At 37.8% G+C, this 17,040-nt stretch overlaps 1 protein-coding gene across 4 annotated transcripts in view; it reads left to right on the top strand.

Annotated features, from left to right (window-relative positions):
• Nucleotides 1-17,040, top strand: part of UBP1 (upstream binding protein 1) — a 38,345-nt gene that overhangs the window by 2,023 nt on the left and 19,282 nt on the right. For 3 of the 4 annotated variants that reach the window (XM_056334237.1, XM_056334236.1, XM_056334235.1), the window contains exons 2-5: nt 8,199-8,350; nt 13,030-13,106; nt 15,651-15,756; nt 16,373-16,479. In XM_056334237.1, coding sequence (XP_056190212.1) covers nt 8,199-8,350; nt 13,030-13,106; nt 15,651-15,756; nt 16,373-16,479 — 442 coding nt within the window. Of the gene's footprint in view, nt 1-8,198; nt 8,351-13,029; nt 13,107-13,268; nt 13,349-15,650; nt 15,757-16,372; nt 16,480-17,040 lie in introns of those variants that run through there. The other variant, XM_056334238.1, reaches the window with a different exon arrangement.

Genomic DNA, 17,040 nt, shown 5'->3' with positions numbered 1-17,040 from the left:
TTATTCCACTTTGTTCCCATTTCTGTCTGTGTCAAGCAGACATTCATCCCACAAAGTGGTGTGGCAGTTTTTGTGGGCAGCTGTATGGCAGTTGCCTGGATGGCTTCTCAGTGTGCAAACACCAATGCATAATTTATGCGCTCGAACAGTTCTTCCTTGTTTGTCATGATCCTGTTCTTTCTAGGATTTCTTATGATTGGAAGTCTTCTGTTTTGACTGGGATAGCTTTTTAAAGATTTTCTTTTCTTTTTATAGACTTCATTCTTCTCCCAGTAATGCACACTGTTTAGTTTCTTGGAACTTTAGGAAAATCTTCTCTGTTGTTGTGTAGATTTTCTTCTGCTGTATCATGCTTTTATGGTGGGCAGCAATCGTAAATGGTTTTTAGTTACACATACCTGCCTACTAGGATATTTCAAGTTACCACAAAAAGAGTTGTAACAGTTAAAAACAGCTTTTAAAAAGCAATATTGCACAAGCTAAGCTGCACATTAGTTCTCATTTTTATTGAACACTTCGTTTGTGATGAGATGCAAGTACTTTTGGAACACTTTTTTTGTAACTTTACTGTCTGAACACACAGTTAAAGGGATCGCCTAATTGCCTTTAGCATTTGCTGGGCGCAGAGCGATTTCAGCCGAATATGTTAGCTGTTTTATGTATTGATTAGATTTCTACTTCATGGACATCATGGTCTGTTAAGTAATGTGAGAGGGGAAAACTAAGAGAGGTGGCATAGCATGAAGAGTGAAGATACTGTGCTGACACTGATCCTGTATGCTAGTAGAAGACAGTTGTCCTCTCTTTGTTGTCTAGAGGAGAATGCTGGGAGATCTGAAGCTATATGCCCCTGCATTTTGTTAGGAAGACCTGGACATAACCCTTTTACCTATTAGGTTTTATATAATATAGTTGGTGCTTTCTTCAGTTTGATCACTCAGTGCCCTGAAGTAGAGTATATGGCATTACTCCTGTTTATTTTAATTAAGCCAGTTGCTCATGTCTGTTGACCGGTAACTGTAGGTTTTTTAAAAGGAAGCTACCTAGACACGATTTCTCTGTAGATAGTTCTCATAATTTCCTTAAAATCTTGAAACCCCCTTTTTCTGATTGCTGTTCTTACGCCTTCTCATGCGGTAAGAAACTGCCTATAAACACAAAATTCAATTCAGTTGATAGTAAATTTTGTCAGATGTGTCAAATACCACCCCATCCCCAAAACCTATATAAAAACACAGTATCTTCAGTGATAGTGAGGTTTGAATATTGCTGTTACCTTCAGTTGGTAGTGACACTTGTAGTGATTTCTTACAAATTGTCATAATATCCATCACAACACAGCAAGAATTGTGTAATTTTGGGGGCCACTCATCGTTAGTCTGAACTGTTAAAAAATGGAGGCTATTCCATTGAAAATATAAGTTTCATATATTGCCTGCCATTTCTTGAGTAGAATTCCATTTTTGATGTAATGAATTATTTGATTAATGAACTGAGCATTAATACAAGGACACATACCTTAATTACTCAATTTTTATGTGTAATTTGGAAGGTTAGTATATGGATTTATTTAAATGCTTGCAATTCCAATGATATTTGTAGTCCTAAAATTGATGTCTGTTTTGGGGGAACTTGGTGATTATTTCAGGAGTATCTGTTTTGGTGTATATTTCTAGATTAAAACCTAAAGTTATTAAACTAAATTGAAGAAGATGACTCTTGGTTCTGAAAGAGGGACGTCTATACAAAAGACTGTATGGAAATGCATTGAGACAATCCTCTGTTTTTGGAGAACTGAGTCAGTTTGCTGCATCTCCCAAACGCTTGGAGTGCCTTTGGAGAATGGAGGTGGCTTCTGCCTTGGTTGAAAATAAATGTGCTGCAGTCAGTCTTGTTTCTTTAAGTAACCATTAAGGTGGTCTGTTAGGATTCGGGGACTGCTGTCCTACAGCTTAGAGCTTTGTTTTCAGGTGGGGAAGAGAGGGAGGGTGTTTTCTTCTAACAGCTTTTGTGTCCCTGACATCCGCTTTTTGGCTTCTGATGAACTCAATTGGGTCATGACAGGTACTGTCTTACCTTTATAGTTGCTGTGCAAGAATGAAAAAAATTGGACTTGAGGTCATCAAGCCCTATTTTCCTTGTGGCTGCTGTTACTTTCTGATGGACAAAAGGACTGTTTATTCTTTCCTGAATGCTGCCCGCTCTTTTGAGACTCTGCTACTGGTTATGTTGGTTTTTGGGTTTTTTTTTTAATAAGACTACTTGCTTAAGGTATCCTGAAATTTTAAAATTTTTTAAAAATTTTTAAGATGTACATGGTATTTTCTGTAGAATACATTAAAAGGTTCTGTTACAGTGGTACGTATTGCACTAGCAAAAATAATTTTCACTGACATCTAGACTCTATAAAATAAAATATTGTGTACTGATTAGACTTGGAGCTTGATTGTTTGTGCAGGCACGCAAACAGAAATACCTGTCAGGAAATAGACATTTGAGGAACAATAAAATCCACAAACCTATATCTCCTAATTTTGTTACCACAAATAAAACATGTTGAAAGATAAACCTCATGTTCCAGATCACTGAGCCACTGCTGTTGTTTGTTTTTTGGGTTTTTTCCCCTCCTTCACCCTTGTATGTGTGGATACATTTCAAAAAGTCAGGGTTGCGTAACTGTCTCCTCTGTTCCTCTGTTGCGTCTCATGGTGGATGTACATGCGGGATTGAGAGCAGGGCAGCAAGTTTGCTGTATGCGTTACTCCCACTTAGAAGCAGTCTGTACTATGTAGCTGCTGCACATTAGTACAGACTGCCTGACCTCTCTGTGTTGGAGTAGTGGATGGAGAGCTGGGGTTTTGTAATTGTGAACAAATACTATTCTTGCAGCTTTTTCTTGGTATCTTCAAGAGCTTAGGAGGACACAAATTTTGGAATTGGGGTTTTTGTTCTTGCGCATTTTGTGCCAAATTCCCCATAAGTCGAGGCCTTTAACCAGCTGAGTTTCCATGTGATGGGTTGTAGGATTCCTGGGAATAGCATTATATTTGCACACGTTTCTTCACGTTGCACTTCTCTGATTCAAGTTGCTTCAGAGAAAGTTGTTTCCCAGCAGTTACTTCCAGGGGTCTTGTCTCACATTAGACTTGCCTTTGTGGATACAGGGCAAGTCTCAGTTCTCCTGTTGCCTTGTATTTTCTCATGGCTCTTTGAGACCTCTTAAACAGTGCAGAGCTGGGCTTTGAGATCATAACTTTAATTCAAATACTGCCTGAGAAACATTTTTCTCAAGGTATTTGTCCTTGTAAATTGTGCTTTAAAGTTTCAAAAGACCTGCATGTTCCTGGATGCTTTAGTACTCACACCCAAAAGTTTACAATCCAGAAGACAGATAAGGCAGATGATTGATGGAAAGTCACTTTGGATTTTGATGACATACTAGTTCCTGTTCTTGTAAGGACAGGAGGTTCTTAATTTATTTTGTGACCCTGTTATTAGGCAGGTGAGGGTTTTTTGTGTTTTGCAGTTTTGGTTTTTTTTTCCATGCTTCAGAAAGTGTTGAAAAGAAGAGGGTTTTATATTTGGAAGAAAGGTGGTTCTGTGGCTGATGCACATTTCACAAGCTCATGTAGGCTACGTAGGATAGCTTATCACACATGATCCATCCCACTGGATGCTTTGGTTCAAGGTTTGACGTGCACCTTGCTTCCTCTTCTAAGCCTTCTTACTTTTGTGTGGTGAAGTTTAGATTATGCACTTTTCCTGTAACATAGCTAGCTAAGATTGGGTGTTGGAGATGTGTTTGCTGCCTGCTTTTGGTGTGTAATGAAGACTTTCTTTTTGTTTTTCTGGGAGCATTTTCTCTTCCTTCTAGGAAGAAAGAAGGCTTTCAGCTGAATGCTTTAGATAACAAATTGTGAGGGATGAAGACAAGACTTTTAGTACTGGAGCTAATAGTTTCAAAAATTTGGTCTCTGTGTTCCTTCCATCAAGAGAGTAAACCTTGACAGATCTGCTTTTCCAAATGATACCAAGAAGTCTTAACAAAAGATGCTACTTCTCCTTAAAAACATTGCTATTCATTTATACCTCAGCTTGCTTGTAGTAGTCCAAGGTTCACTTAGATGAGACGAGTGAAGTAAATTAGTCTTTTACTTCATAAGATCAAAAGTTATCATTGGCAGAAAAAGAACAGAATCGGTCTTCTAAAGCTCTTTTCTCCTGTAGCTTGAAATAATTTCAACAGTAGCTGTTGTGGAAAACTCATTTTTCCTTTATCTGAGCAACTTCTGTTTAGGCAAGAGGTTCTTTGCCGTGTTAAATAACCTGAGCAAAGCTGGCAGTAAAAGTGCCTGTCACTAATCTGCATTGGGCCAGCACAAATCAAATTTCACCAGCTGAGTAGAAAATGACTAGAGGATGCTGAAGTATACAGAAGTGTGGAGGCTGCCAGTGATTTACTGGGGGGCAGATAATTTGTGCTGCCAGGCCACTGGGTCATTATAAATGCAGAAATTGTGTCCAGGATCTAAGGACAAAGAAGCTGGAACTGAGAAGGCTGACCTGCTCTCCTGGCCTTTTTTTCTGTTGGGTCTTTACAATAGAATCAGTATAAAAGTAGAGGTGGTAGAAAGACTGTCACAATCTCCACAGTTTTTAGGAATGTGGTCTACTTAATAGCATATATTATCTGCAGTTTATCACTTGCAGGATGTTCCTCTTCAGTCTAAGTAGAGGACTATTAAAAATACTAGATTTCTGTTTCCCATTGGTTTCCTTCTCTGAATTGTGAGTACACCTCACATGTTTTCTTCAGCTGTGCTGTGTGAGGATTGAGTTTTATTTTGTGGAAAATGCTTGTCACTGAAATTTAGATGGTCCCTATTTGAACTAAAGTAAGGATAAACAACAGGGGATTTTGGCCTCAGAGAACTGGGAGGAATGCTTGTTATATTCTTGTGTTTCTCAAAGTTGTGTGTTCCTATTGATTTCCTAGCTAAAGGTAGACATTAGCAATTTCTTCCCTGATTCCTGTACCCCTGTTACTGCCAATCGTGAGGGTACATGAGCTTAAGTCATTCTGCTTACCCTCAAGTTATGTTTGGTAGGATGAGCGTTTCTCTTCAGTAAGATTTTTATCACCTGCCTTTGTCACCTTCAGCGGTGTAGCTGTGTGTTGGGCCGTGCTGTGAACTCACAGACACCCCAACCTAGCCCAGAAAAATGCTGTGTAGGGAGGGAGCAGCTCACATAGCAGAAGTTCTTTATGCCATTACTGCCCAGAAGACCTTTCGTGTTGCTGAGCTGTAGGCTCACAGGTATGATTAAACCTGGCCATCCTCTGTTGCTGTACAACGGTGACGAAGGATAAATGCGTCGCTTCGTAGCAGCTTCCTTGCTGAAAGTCAGAAAAGATATATCACTTTTTTGAAGAGGAATTAATAGTTGGTTCTAAATCAGTTAACATTGCTTTATCATGACACTTCAAAATCTTAATTTGAAATACTTTTGTCATACCCTTTTGACTCTTTTTAATTGCCTGCAGCTTTTATCTGTTTTTAGACAGAAACAAGTGTATCTGTAGATGTGAAAACATGGATATTTCATTCTTTATGAGTGAACAAAGCAAAATGTTATTGAAATTGTATTTATTTAAAGATGGTCTAGGAAAGAGTTTTAAATGCATTGGCTTCTCTTTTCCTTTGGAATGTACTAGTACCCAGAATAGTCTTTTATAAGAAAAATGTATGGTTTTATCTGGGAAAATAAATGAAGATTCTTACATTTGCCTCGTGCCATTTGCTGGAGTGTTTTTCTGGAATGGTGGCATTTAAGATCAGGCATTGTGACCTCCTTACAATTAAATTGTAGGATTGAGGGGTTGGATGTCTTTTTTTTTTTTTTTTTTTTTTTTTTTACTGATATCTGTGTTAGCAGTTAGTCATTACCACTTTGTATTAGCAAAAGCAGGTTTAAAGCAGACTAAATTTGTCTTCCAGTTTTGGTGTCTTCCAGTGCCTTGTCTACTCATTTAACTAGTTCATTAACCACGGCACACATTCTTAAGACAGACCAGATGCATTTTTGTCTTTAAGTTGTGAGAGGGAAATCAAGGCTTGAAAGGTATTTTTCATAAATACACAAAAGACTTCTCTTTTTCATCTTGTGTGTTACATGAAAGCAAGTGCTGCAGAATTTAGGTGAGAATTACAGGTTATTTATTTGGTGAGATACTTTGCATGCCACCTTTTTTTGTGCTTCGACTCATACATGTTTATTTTAAACATGGTTATTGTTTCCGTGTTCTTTCCATTTTAAAGTTCCTCTTCATAAAAACACTCAACTACTCTACTAAGTGCCAAAGAACACAGGGGTCCCGGTGTCCAGGTCCTGTCTCGGGCCTGTCGCAGTGCTCCCTCTGGCGTGGCGCTGCCCTCTGCTCGTGCTGCCCTTTTGACTGACAGCAGGGCACGAAGCATCTGGTGTTTTTTTCTGAGTCACCCTCAAGTAGCAGTCCACCCATCTGCGAAGTCTTCGGTCCTGCCTCTGGACGTGATGCTCCTTTTGACCGTTTTACAGTGGCTGCTTCTCTTTTAAGTGGGTATTTCACATCATTTTCCTTTGCAACTAGTTAAGGAGTAAAGCTGCCTCTGGGCTCCAGTTTGGGGAGCTGGCGTCAGGAGGCTTGTACTGCTTTTTTGGATGGTATTCTTGCCTTGTCCTGCTTTCATGCCCATTTGTAGCATCTCCTGTGGTTTCTTCCCAGTGTCTTTTTTCTTTTTCTTTTTTTTTTTTAATTCTAGTTGTTTTTGGGAGAGACTGTACAGTCTCTACAAGGTATAGACAAACTTCTTAAACTTTTTCACTGTTCATAAGTATTTCTTCTTTCAGGTCCAGGTAGCCAGGGGAGTGGAATATGATGTGGCTGGCCTTTAGCTTACTGTATGTGACACCTGCTCTTAAGAGAAAAGTTGGGGTACTGCAGCCACACTCCGCATACCTAATACTTACATAGACCAAATCTATACTATAACCTTCCATGACACAAAAATATTGGCTGTAATTTCACTCTTTAAATTGATAATGATACTTTTTGATTCTCCAGATATGAGCTGGAATTCAAGAATGATTAACAGAGTTCTCTTTAAGTAAAACAGACTGTCACAGAAATGAGGAACAGCAGAAAACAATTTAACTTCAAAAATTTTAGGGTAGAAAGTGTAAACAATCATGCAATGCAGATGTAATTATTTAAAAAAAATAAATGTATGATTGTGATCAATGCAAGAAAAATAAAGACAATATATGTAGATTAAAAACTGAATCAATAGGTGAGATGTGAGAAATCTTTCTTCAGTTTAAAAACTCATTTTCAAAGACATTTTTATGGACCTGCAGATGACTTGATTGTGAACAAAAATTCCATGCAAGAGATACTCACTAATCTCTTTGAGGTTTTATTTATGAAGGATTACTGTATACAAGGAAAATGAATCTATTGGTAATATGGATAATTTTATTCTGTAGAAAGCAGATGTGTTTACTGGTTGTGGTGAAGCTGTCTTTCTTACTGTGAACAGTACAGATTGCACTTTACTCTTCAGAAACTTCACAGTTCAGAAGTTTATCTGGTGGTCTTACATTTATAAGTGAAGTGAACCTGCTGCTTAATCTTTTTGTGCTATTCAGTGTGCTAAAGCCTAATAAAGCCTAATAAAAGTTAATATTGAAAAATCTTCAGTGTCAATGGAGTTGATAGGTTAGATATGATGATACTAGATGGGGAGAAGGATTTTCACTTTGGGGAATATATTATTTCAAAGAAGAAAGTGAATACATACATCGCTCTCAGCTGCATGTATATTAGGCAAGCTTGCCTGTGTTGACAGGTGAAAAGAGTAAACAATTTTTTCAGTGGATATAAGAACTGAAGACTAAATTTTCAGAGGATGAGCACAACTTTATTTATTGTCTGCTTAGGTCCCAGAGCATTGCTTATATGTCCTAGCTTAAAGTTTTGGTGAAAAATGTCTTCAATACTGCTCACGTTAGTTTCACTAATAAACTGACACAATTCCATATGTATTCCACTGTGGTTTTTAAAGTCACAAATAACTTTTTTTTTTTTTCCCCCGGGCTTTATCTTCAGGCAAAACAGGGCCAACAGTCTCACAGAGTTATTTGTTTGTTCTTTTCAGCGATGTTTTGGCACTACCCATTTTCAAACAGGAAGATTCCAGCCTTCCCCAAGAAAATGAGACGAAACATCCACCCTTCCAGTATGTTATGTGTGCTGCAACATCTCCAGCAGTAAAATTATATGATGAAACTCTCACATACTTGAATCAAGGTTGGTATACATACGTTACAGGCGTAACAATAGTGAATGCAGCTTGTGGTGCAGGTCTAAAACTGGAATTGTATTTTGTGTTTTTGTACACTTGGGTACATCCAGAGTAAATGCATGTAAAAAGTGAGGTTGAGTACCTTGCTAGTTGTCTTGGTTTGTCCAATTGGCAGACCCATAGCTATAGTCTTGTCATTACATTCCCTTTAGAGTCTGGGGGTTTTGGTTTTTTTTTTCTGCTCTGTGTGTCACCCCTCGCCCATCTCCCACCTCCCAGAGTAAAATCAAGCTGACAGCTTTTAGGAGACAAACTTCAAGTAGTAATAGCTTAAAATACAAGACTAATTTTGCATTCCTCTTTGAACTTTTGATGATTGATAGTAGCAAGTATAATTGCATAATATTTGCATCAGCTACACACAAACACCCCTTAAAAGTCATAATACATGTTAAAATGTCAGTCCCTAAACAAAAAGTGTTGCACAACAGAGGCCACTGTAATCGCTCTCAAATTAGCTATACATTTCTGCCCCAAACAGTGTTATGTTTGAAATGTAAACACAAGTGCAGCTACCTTTGTTGTACCTTTAGAGTTTCTCTGTGCTTCACTATTGTCTGCCTGCATTAATCAGAAAGTATCTAGATAAATACTGCTCGTAAGTCTTGCTGTTTTTTCCTCGTAGCCTGTGGTTGATTTGCATGATAATTTGGGTTTCCTTCTACAGAGAGCAGAGACTGCTGGGTAAAAAAATCTGAATATAGTCATTGCCATGTGATAAAACCTCCCTCACCATGAGAGATGATACTGGTGTTCTAAGTTTAGTCAGCTAGCATTCTGAGCTCAAATAAAACCATTTGTCATTTGTTCGGGACTGTCCCCTTCCCTTGCTCTAACACTCTAGGATCACTGTTCCTAGATTTAGTTTTGCTTTTTCTTTTCCTTATGGACTTTGACTCAAAATCTCTCAATAAATGGCACTGTAATTAGAAGACAACAGTCCCACAGCATGACTTGTATGAAAAATGAAAACAATTTAAAAACATTTTTTACCACTACTTTTCCATATCCTACCATGTTTTGGTACAACTAATATTCTTGGCTAATGTGCCTCTCTGAGCAGTGTACTGCGTCAGTGTGCAGTGACAAGGACACAGGTTAAAGTATGTACTGGTGAATTTTCCTTGGTCTGTGTGAGCTATGTAACTTGACGATTTACTAGTTTATAGAACTCATATATTTTACATGTGTGTTTTCTTGATAGGCTATCCTTTTTGCTCAAGTTTAAGTGCTTCTAGTAGTATGAACTGCTAGTGATGCATTTCATACCTGGTAGTGTTTAACTGTGTACTGGGGCCCTAAAGTCTGTGAGAGCAGATTATGTCTAATTTGATACTGACATCATGTCAAAGCATCATTTTCAGCTTTCCATGTGAATAAACTGCTTCATCTTGCAGTATCCAGTCTGTCCAAGTATGCTTTAAACATTACTTGACTCCTCTACTAATGAGAATAGTGAAAGTTCTTTAGGTGATTCTTAGTCTCTTAAAAACATGTGATTGCATAGTTCAGCCATTTGCTTAGTGAGGTTTACTTGTATTTTTAACCCCTTTTTGTACCCTGAGTGCTCTCTTCAGGAGAAAATGGAACAATTGCAGCAGTATGCTGGACCAGCAAGATGTTGTGCACTGTTTAAAAAAACTCTGCATTTTTATAAACTTTAAGCTCTGTAGAAATATACTTTGTTTTCTTCAGTGCCAGGATCCCACCTTCCTGACCAAACATGAAGCTTAAAGTTCAGCTCAGTGTGTTGGGGAAGCAGCAAGCTGAAAAAAGAAAGTGCTTGCTATGAGAAGAGCTTGGCTTTTAAGTGACAGTGTCTGAAATGACTGTAAATGTTTCATCTACCCTTGAAAATCTCTTCATAAAGATTCTTTTGCAAAGAGCTTGTGCTAGTTTTCAGAGTCTTGGGTAACTTCATTGAAGTCAAAAAATGAAGGCATTGATCCTTTTTCTAAATAAATATGGGGGGGGAAAACCCCAGTTGTCCAGCATCCCTTCAGTGCCAATACCTCAGACAGAAAGACAGTACATTTGCTGTCTACGTTAAGACTTTTTCCTAAAAATTGTTCTCTTAGCTGTTAGTGTGTGTGTATGTATGTATACATGTTAAAAAAAAACAAACTTGGGATTGTGTAGAGAGATGACATCTTTCATACTGAAGCCAGCTTGAAGTAAGGATCAGTTTGCAATACTTGTTGTACTGATACATATGTTTATGTAATGAATTGGATGAACTCCTCTAGCAAAAGAGTAATTTTAATCCTCGTCACTTCGGTTACCTTGTTTCTAGTTTGGCCCCATTATCAGGCAGTGTCTCACCTTTAAATAATTTTCAAGAGGATTGTGAATAGTGAGTACCATAGAGAGTGAATACCTTCTTTAATTTCGTCAGCAGTTGCCTTAGTTTACTGAATCGGGAGTACTAGAATACTAGAAACAGCAGGAACATTTGCCCCGTCTGTTAAGCTATGGTGACATTTCTTAAGGCAACACTTAAGCAATCCCTGGCTTTACCCTCTGTCAGTGTTTTAGTTGGAATAGCTAAGAGTGTTGTTCAGAGTTTAGGAACTACAGGCTTCCTGGGAATGTGATGGAGAAACTAATTCTAGGAACCATTTCCAGGCACTTGAATGACAAGAGTCATCAGGAGTAGTCAGCATGGATTCACCAAGGGGAAGTCATGCTTGACCAACTTGATAAACTTCTCTGATGAAATGGCTGGCTTGATGGACAAGGGGAGGGCAGTGGGTGTTGTTTATAAGCCATTGTCTTCAGCAAGGCTTTTGCTGTTTTCTCCCATAAGGTGCTTGTAGAGAAGCTAATGACGTCTGGGCTGGATAAGCATCCTTGGAGGTACTCAGAAGCAGTCAGGCTTGGTCCTGGGCAGCTGACTCTAGGTGGCCTTGCTGGAGCAGGGATGTAGGACAAGATGACCTCCAGAAGTCCCTTCCAAACATTACTATTCTGTGATTTTTGTGAAAGAGGGTACTACAGTTTCAGTGTTAAGCTGTGGGCAGTTAAAGGTTCCTAGCACCTTATGTCGCCTTGCTCCTGTGGCTACACTCCAGGAAAAAGCAGAGAAAGCAGCATATATATGTCTCATACAGAAATGACTAAGATCAGTGCTGTGGTGCTTTTCACACTTTCAGAGCAGTTACATGTCCAGAACAGAACATGTCTGTCCCTTTCTCTTGAAAACTTCCCATGCTATTGTTGCATTTTTGAATTGGGTATTCCTTGATTTTTAACTTCATCAAATCTTTCGTCTTAATATTATTTTGTACCTATAAAAGGTTAGCAACACTTGCTGAGCAAGCAAGCAGACATTACCATCCCTCCTCCAAAAAATGATGCGAGAGAAAGGAGAAATACTTGCAAAAGTTTTATTAATAGTGCTAGATTTTAAAAATGTTGTCTATAAATGTAGATGGGCTTACATATGTTGTATCTGTGTGAGTAAAGTAACATTGGTGCCTGAACAAATCTGACTTAACAGGAAAAACGTTGCCTCCTCTTAAATACAGGAGGAGAAATGATCTGTTGCTTTACTGAGCTGCACTAGGTTCATTTCATTTTTATATGGGTTTATGTCATCGATGATCTTACTAATGATCATAGATGCTGGTGGGGTAAAGTAAATCTGTACATCTGTAGAGTATATACATAAATGTGCTAATTGCATTACAGCAAAAAACTCCAAACGGCCCATAGTTGGAGGTAGCGTCAGCCTATGAAGCAGTGAAAGGGGCTGAAGAAGTCATTTGCTTATTCACAGGGGTATGAGAGCTGACCTTTTACCTTGTAGGGCAAGTCAATAAATGTCTTTGAAATGTAGAATGCACTAGAACGTAAAGGTAGTTTGGAGGGTAGTGTAGAAGGTAATGAATATACTGCACTTGATCTTGGTGAACCTCTTGAAATCTGTTTTGTCCTGTATTTTAATTAGGGAAAGGTGATTTTGCAAATGAATATGTGCTGCTCACCTTGTGGGAAAAAAAAATAAAATCCCTGTAGTTCAAATAAATTACTTTGAGCTTTGTCTTTTTTAAAGCACAACAGTTCATCAAATTCACTGGAAAGATAGATTTGCTCGTACCTTTTTGAAATAACCAGTAACTGGCTCTGTTAAAGGCTTATTTCTGAAATCATGCAAAGCCTAAAAATCATACAAAGGCACAGGTACATGGGCAGAAGTAAACATGGGAGAGTGGTATGTATGTTGCATGAAGAGTATAAAAACTCTGCAAGAGTTTTATTTCAGAAGACCACTCTGTGGTTCTCAGTATGCTGCCTTTCATCAGCTTCAAAAATAAAGGAATTCAGCTTTGAAAAGTGTTTCTTCAGAAGAAAAATAGAGAAACAAGTACTTAGACTTCATGTAAAATGAAATACTTAAACTTTGAAACTATCTGTAGTTTTAAAGGGACCAGGAAGTTTCATTTTGTTCCATTAATTCCTGTTCTATGAAGTGAATCTTGTTATAAAAATCAATTGAACAGAAGTTTCAGGTACTGGTATTCTTCTGTACTATGAACCAAAAACTAATTCTGGTGCCTTAAACACAAAATAGCTTTGTGCTCTGACTTCTCTATTGATACATATTTTTTTTCTCTCTTTAAAGGTCAGTCCTACGAGATACGGATGCTAGATAATCGGAAAGCTGGAGACATACCAGAGATCAATGGGAAACTGGTGAAGGTGAATTGAAGTTCTCTAGATCATGTTACTAACAAACCTTGGCTGCTTGGGTATGGAAAGACTAGTTCTTAACCTTACCTGGTCACAGAGGGAAGTGGACCAGCTACTCTGACCAGTAAAGAAAATGGGCACAGTGGAACCTAATGCATAGTTTTATTTCAGGTTTACTGGAAACTAGAAGAATATACCTGTATGCATTTTCCCATTTATTAATGTGTTCATGTTACTTTAGACAACTAAAGGTGAGCTAATCACTTCATGTACCCTTTATGAGGTCTGCAGTCTGATCTGTTTTAAGATGAGATGGGTCTCCACTAAATGTGTCCATGTCTTTCTGCTGAGTGAAAGGAAGCTGTGATAACAGTGATGGCAAATTTAAGTATATAAAGTTAGTGAGAGAAATTCAATCTAGACACTGTACATTTTATGGATTATTTTTTTTCTTCCTGTCAGTAGGTGCTTGTTCAGAATGAGTGTGGACTGGTGATGTTTACAAATAAAGAAGTATGAATCCAAATACTCAGTGCATGGAGTACTTATATGTACTGAATACCAAGTTATTTTATGCAAAGCTTATGATCCTAGTTGCCTATAGATTTGTATGTATCCAGCGTCTTCTGAGCCATTTCATTGTCTATTTCAAGTGATTAGGAGATGGGGAAGGAAACTAGAGGATCATTTGGAAAGGAGTGGAGGTGCTATGAGCATGTTTCTTAGTAAGTGTTATGGAAGACGCATGGGGCCAACCTGTGTTTTTTGCAACGGTGGGGTATTAGAGATGGATGCATAGGGCAACAGATTTCTCTAATTTTGCTGCTCACAGAGCAGTTTGTTCCAGAGCTGAGGTCTTTTTCCTAATTCCAGATTTATCTCCTTGTGCTTTAGCAGAAGGTACTGTGGATCTGAGATATTGTGTGAAGTGTAAGAATGAGGCAGACTGAAAAATTCCCAATTCATGGTACAGATTATGAAAAGAACTGATAAAGGAGAGAGGTTTGGATTTTTCTTGTAAGCATCTAATGATTTTACCAAATTTGCTGAAAAATCTTATTCAGGTATTGGGAAAGAAGGGAAGAACTTCAGTTAAAGTCACTTTGGAAGTGGTACTGGTAAATACACCAGAACAGTGTGCTTGTGTGAGGCAGAGTCTGCCTGTCAACTTTGGCTGTTTCTATAGTCCTGTGCCTTGTTCTTGCTTTTCTGTGGGATGCTTGTTCAGAGATAATTTCAAGAAGTGTTAAGCACAAGTGTAAAACTGGAATTTGTGAATTCTGTTATTTAACCTTTTACAACCTGGCATGTTGACTTGCTGTAATAAGCATATTGACTGTTTGCCCCCTTAGCTGTTATTGCCATGTAGTCTTGCGGTATCATTCTGCTGTAATTTTAGAGGTTTGTGTATTGGTGATGAGCCATTTGGTAGGCAGAATAGGACAAAGCAGTGCAAAAGTTTAAAAAAAGGAAATTTTGTCATAGCAAGGTATTGTAATGCTGCATCGACAGACTTCCCATTTTGAACATTTAAATGCTAAAATCCCAGTACTTTGTTAACAAAGAAGGCATTTCATGTTGGTGAAGGTGGCTGCAGATGTTTCCAAGTTCCAAACTTGCCAGTTTGCAGTGAAAAAGGAGCGGTGTGTTTGTGCACGCACATGTGCGTGTACGTTTTCTGTTATTTTTGAAATAAAACCAAAGAAATGCAATGTATCTTTAAGAGACACTTCATTAACAAGTTCTTGGGTTTTTTGGACGCTTACCTGCTGTTAATACAAATAAGACTGTAGACTAATGGAAAAAGAAAACCAAATTTGTCTACGTTTTGTTTGTTCAGTAGCAGTTGATGTGTACAGTATTCCCGCCCTTTGGATGTGCATTCATGCAGCAGAATATGACTAAGTGCACAGTGTACCAGCACTGTCCACGAAAGTATGTGTTGTTGGACAATTGCTTCTAGCTGAGTAACGTTATGGTATTTTTATGATTATATGTCGTGGTATTTTTAGATTAATATTTCAGCTAGAATAGTTAGAAAAGTTTGAAAGTTGTTTATTACAGATTTGTTGTAACTATATACTTAAAAATTCTAGGAAGGGCATTTTCTGTTAGTTTCTTAAAACTTTCTACAAAAATCCACAGAATTACCGGTGAAATAAATGGTCAAACTATATTCACTGCTTTTCAGAATAAATGAAGTCTTTTGTGTTTGTTTTCTGAAGTAAGTTGGTGTTGCCGACACAGTGTCGGTACTGTGCTGTCAGTGTTGCTCAGTTCACTGCATCTAATTAATAGTGACCTTTAGAATATGCAACCAGATGTAATTCTTATTTGCATTTTTACCACATTTTTTAGTATCTCCTGTTGCTCAGTTGTATTTCTGTGTTCTGGAATATTTTGGCATAGTGACGGTTGCCAGATTTTTTGCTGTAAGTACATATTTATCAGCACTGTGGCTATTTTGGAATGTTTTAGTGTTTTATCTTCAGGCTGTTTCTAAACATACAGTAACTTTGTGGCTCATCAGATGATCGTTTTCTTCTTTGTCAGAGTATTATAAGAGTTGTGTTCCATGACAGAAGGTTGCAATATACAGAGCACCAGCAGCTAGAAGGTTGGAAGTGGAACCGCCCTGGGGACCGACTTCTCGACTTAGGTATAATTGTTTCTATTTGTTGCCACTGTACGAAATTCAATTTCCAAATTTAAATTGATCATGATCACGTTTACGCTTGGGCTGGTGAAAAAACACATTAGTTTTCTGTATGCTGCTTTGTCACAGGGTGTGTTTTGAATATAAATGTTCTTACCACTTTAATATTCCTTTAAAAACTTTTAAGTGCTACTAGAAGTAAGATAGCCACTCTGCAACCTTACACATTACTGATCTTTCTAATTTGGATTAGTAAATGAAACAGTAATCGGGAGAATACAGGCAAAAGTGACTTTCTTTAGTAAACTGTGGAAATGGCACCAATGTGGCTTCTGTGTTTTGTGTAACTTGGTCATTTTTGGTGCACAGGCTGTGTGTGGGTGGTGGGGGAGGAAGGGAATCAAAAACCACTCTCAAACTCTGAGCACTTTTAATGTTGAGTCTACTAAGATTCTTCAGATGAGTCCTAGAGAAACTTTCTGGGCTTGTGGTCAAGCCGCCGAAGCCCACATTTTTCCATCTTACCTGTGTTTGCTGATGGTAACCTTATATTAAAATTTATTTATAGTGTTTTCTTGGCATCTGATTATTTTGAAATATCTACTACTTATTTTAATAGATATTCCAATGTCTGTTGGAGTCATTGATATCAAGACAAATCCAAGCCAGCTCAATGCAGTTGAATTTTTGTGGGATCCAACAAAATGTACATCTGCTTTTATTCAGGTTTGAAACTTTACTTGACTGGATGTCTGTGTTTGGTGCATTTCAGGTCACAAACAGTAGTATATTTGCTTCTCTGTTTGTTATTTGTGGGATAGCCTTTAAATACGAGCTCTGTAAAAAAGCACAGGTTCATAGTTCTAGCAGTGTCCCTAGTTAGGTTTTTCAACTTGATTAGGGTTTCTAAAAGCTTAAAAACAAATTAAATAAAAGGTTTTCAAAAAGCTCTTTGAAGAAAGCTGTCATGGTTAAAATACTTAGTTATACAGAGTATTGGAATCAATTTGTATCCTTCTAAATAACTGTCAATACTGCTTTTTTTTTTTTTTTTTTTGAGGCTTACTGTACTAGTGGCGAGCTTAAGCAAGGATTGGTGTAAGGGTACAAAGTGAAAAATAATGTGATACAAAGAGACTTTGAAATCAGACATTCCAAGATGTTTCTTACTGTGTCGAGAGGCTTCCTTGTAGTACGATTTTGATATTCAGGGTAATTGAACATGCTTTCTTAGGAAATTATTTAGGTAGAATGTTCAGGTTTGCATTGGAATTTTTAGCTTTTCTC

The sequence above is a fragment of the Falco biarmicus genome, chromosome 4, assembly GCF_023638135.1.
Source record: "Falco biarmicus isolate bFalBia1 chromosome 4, bFalBia1.pri, whole genome shotgun sequence".
Classification (NCBI taxonomy): domain Eukaryota; kingdom Metazoa; phylum Chordata; class Aves; order Falconiformes; family Falconidae; genus Falco; species Falco biarmicus.
Note: the sequence above shows the minus strand (reverse complement) of the source record. Positions and strands in the feature narration are given on the sequence as shown.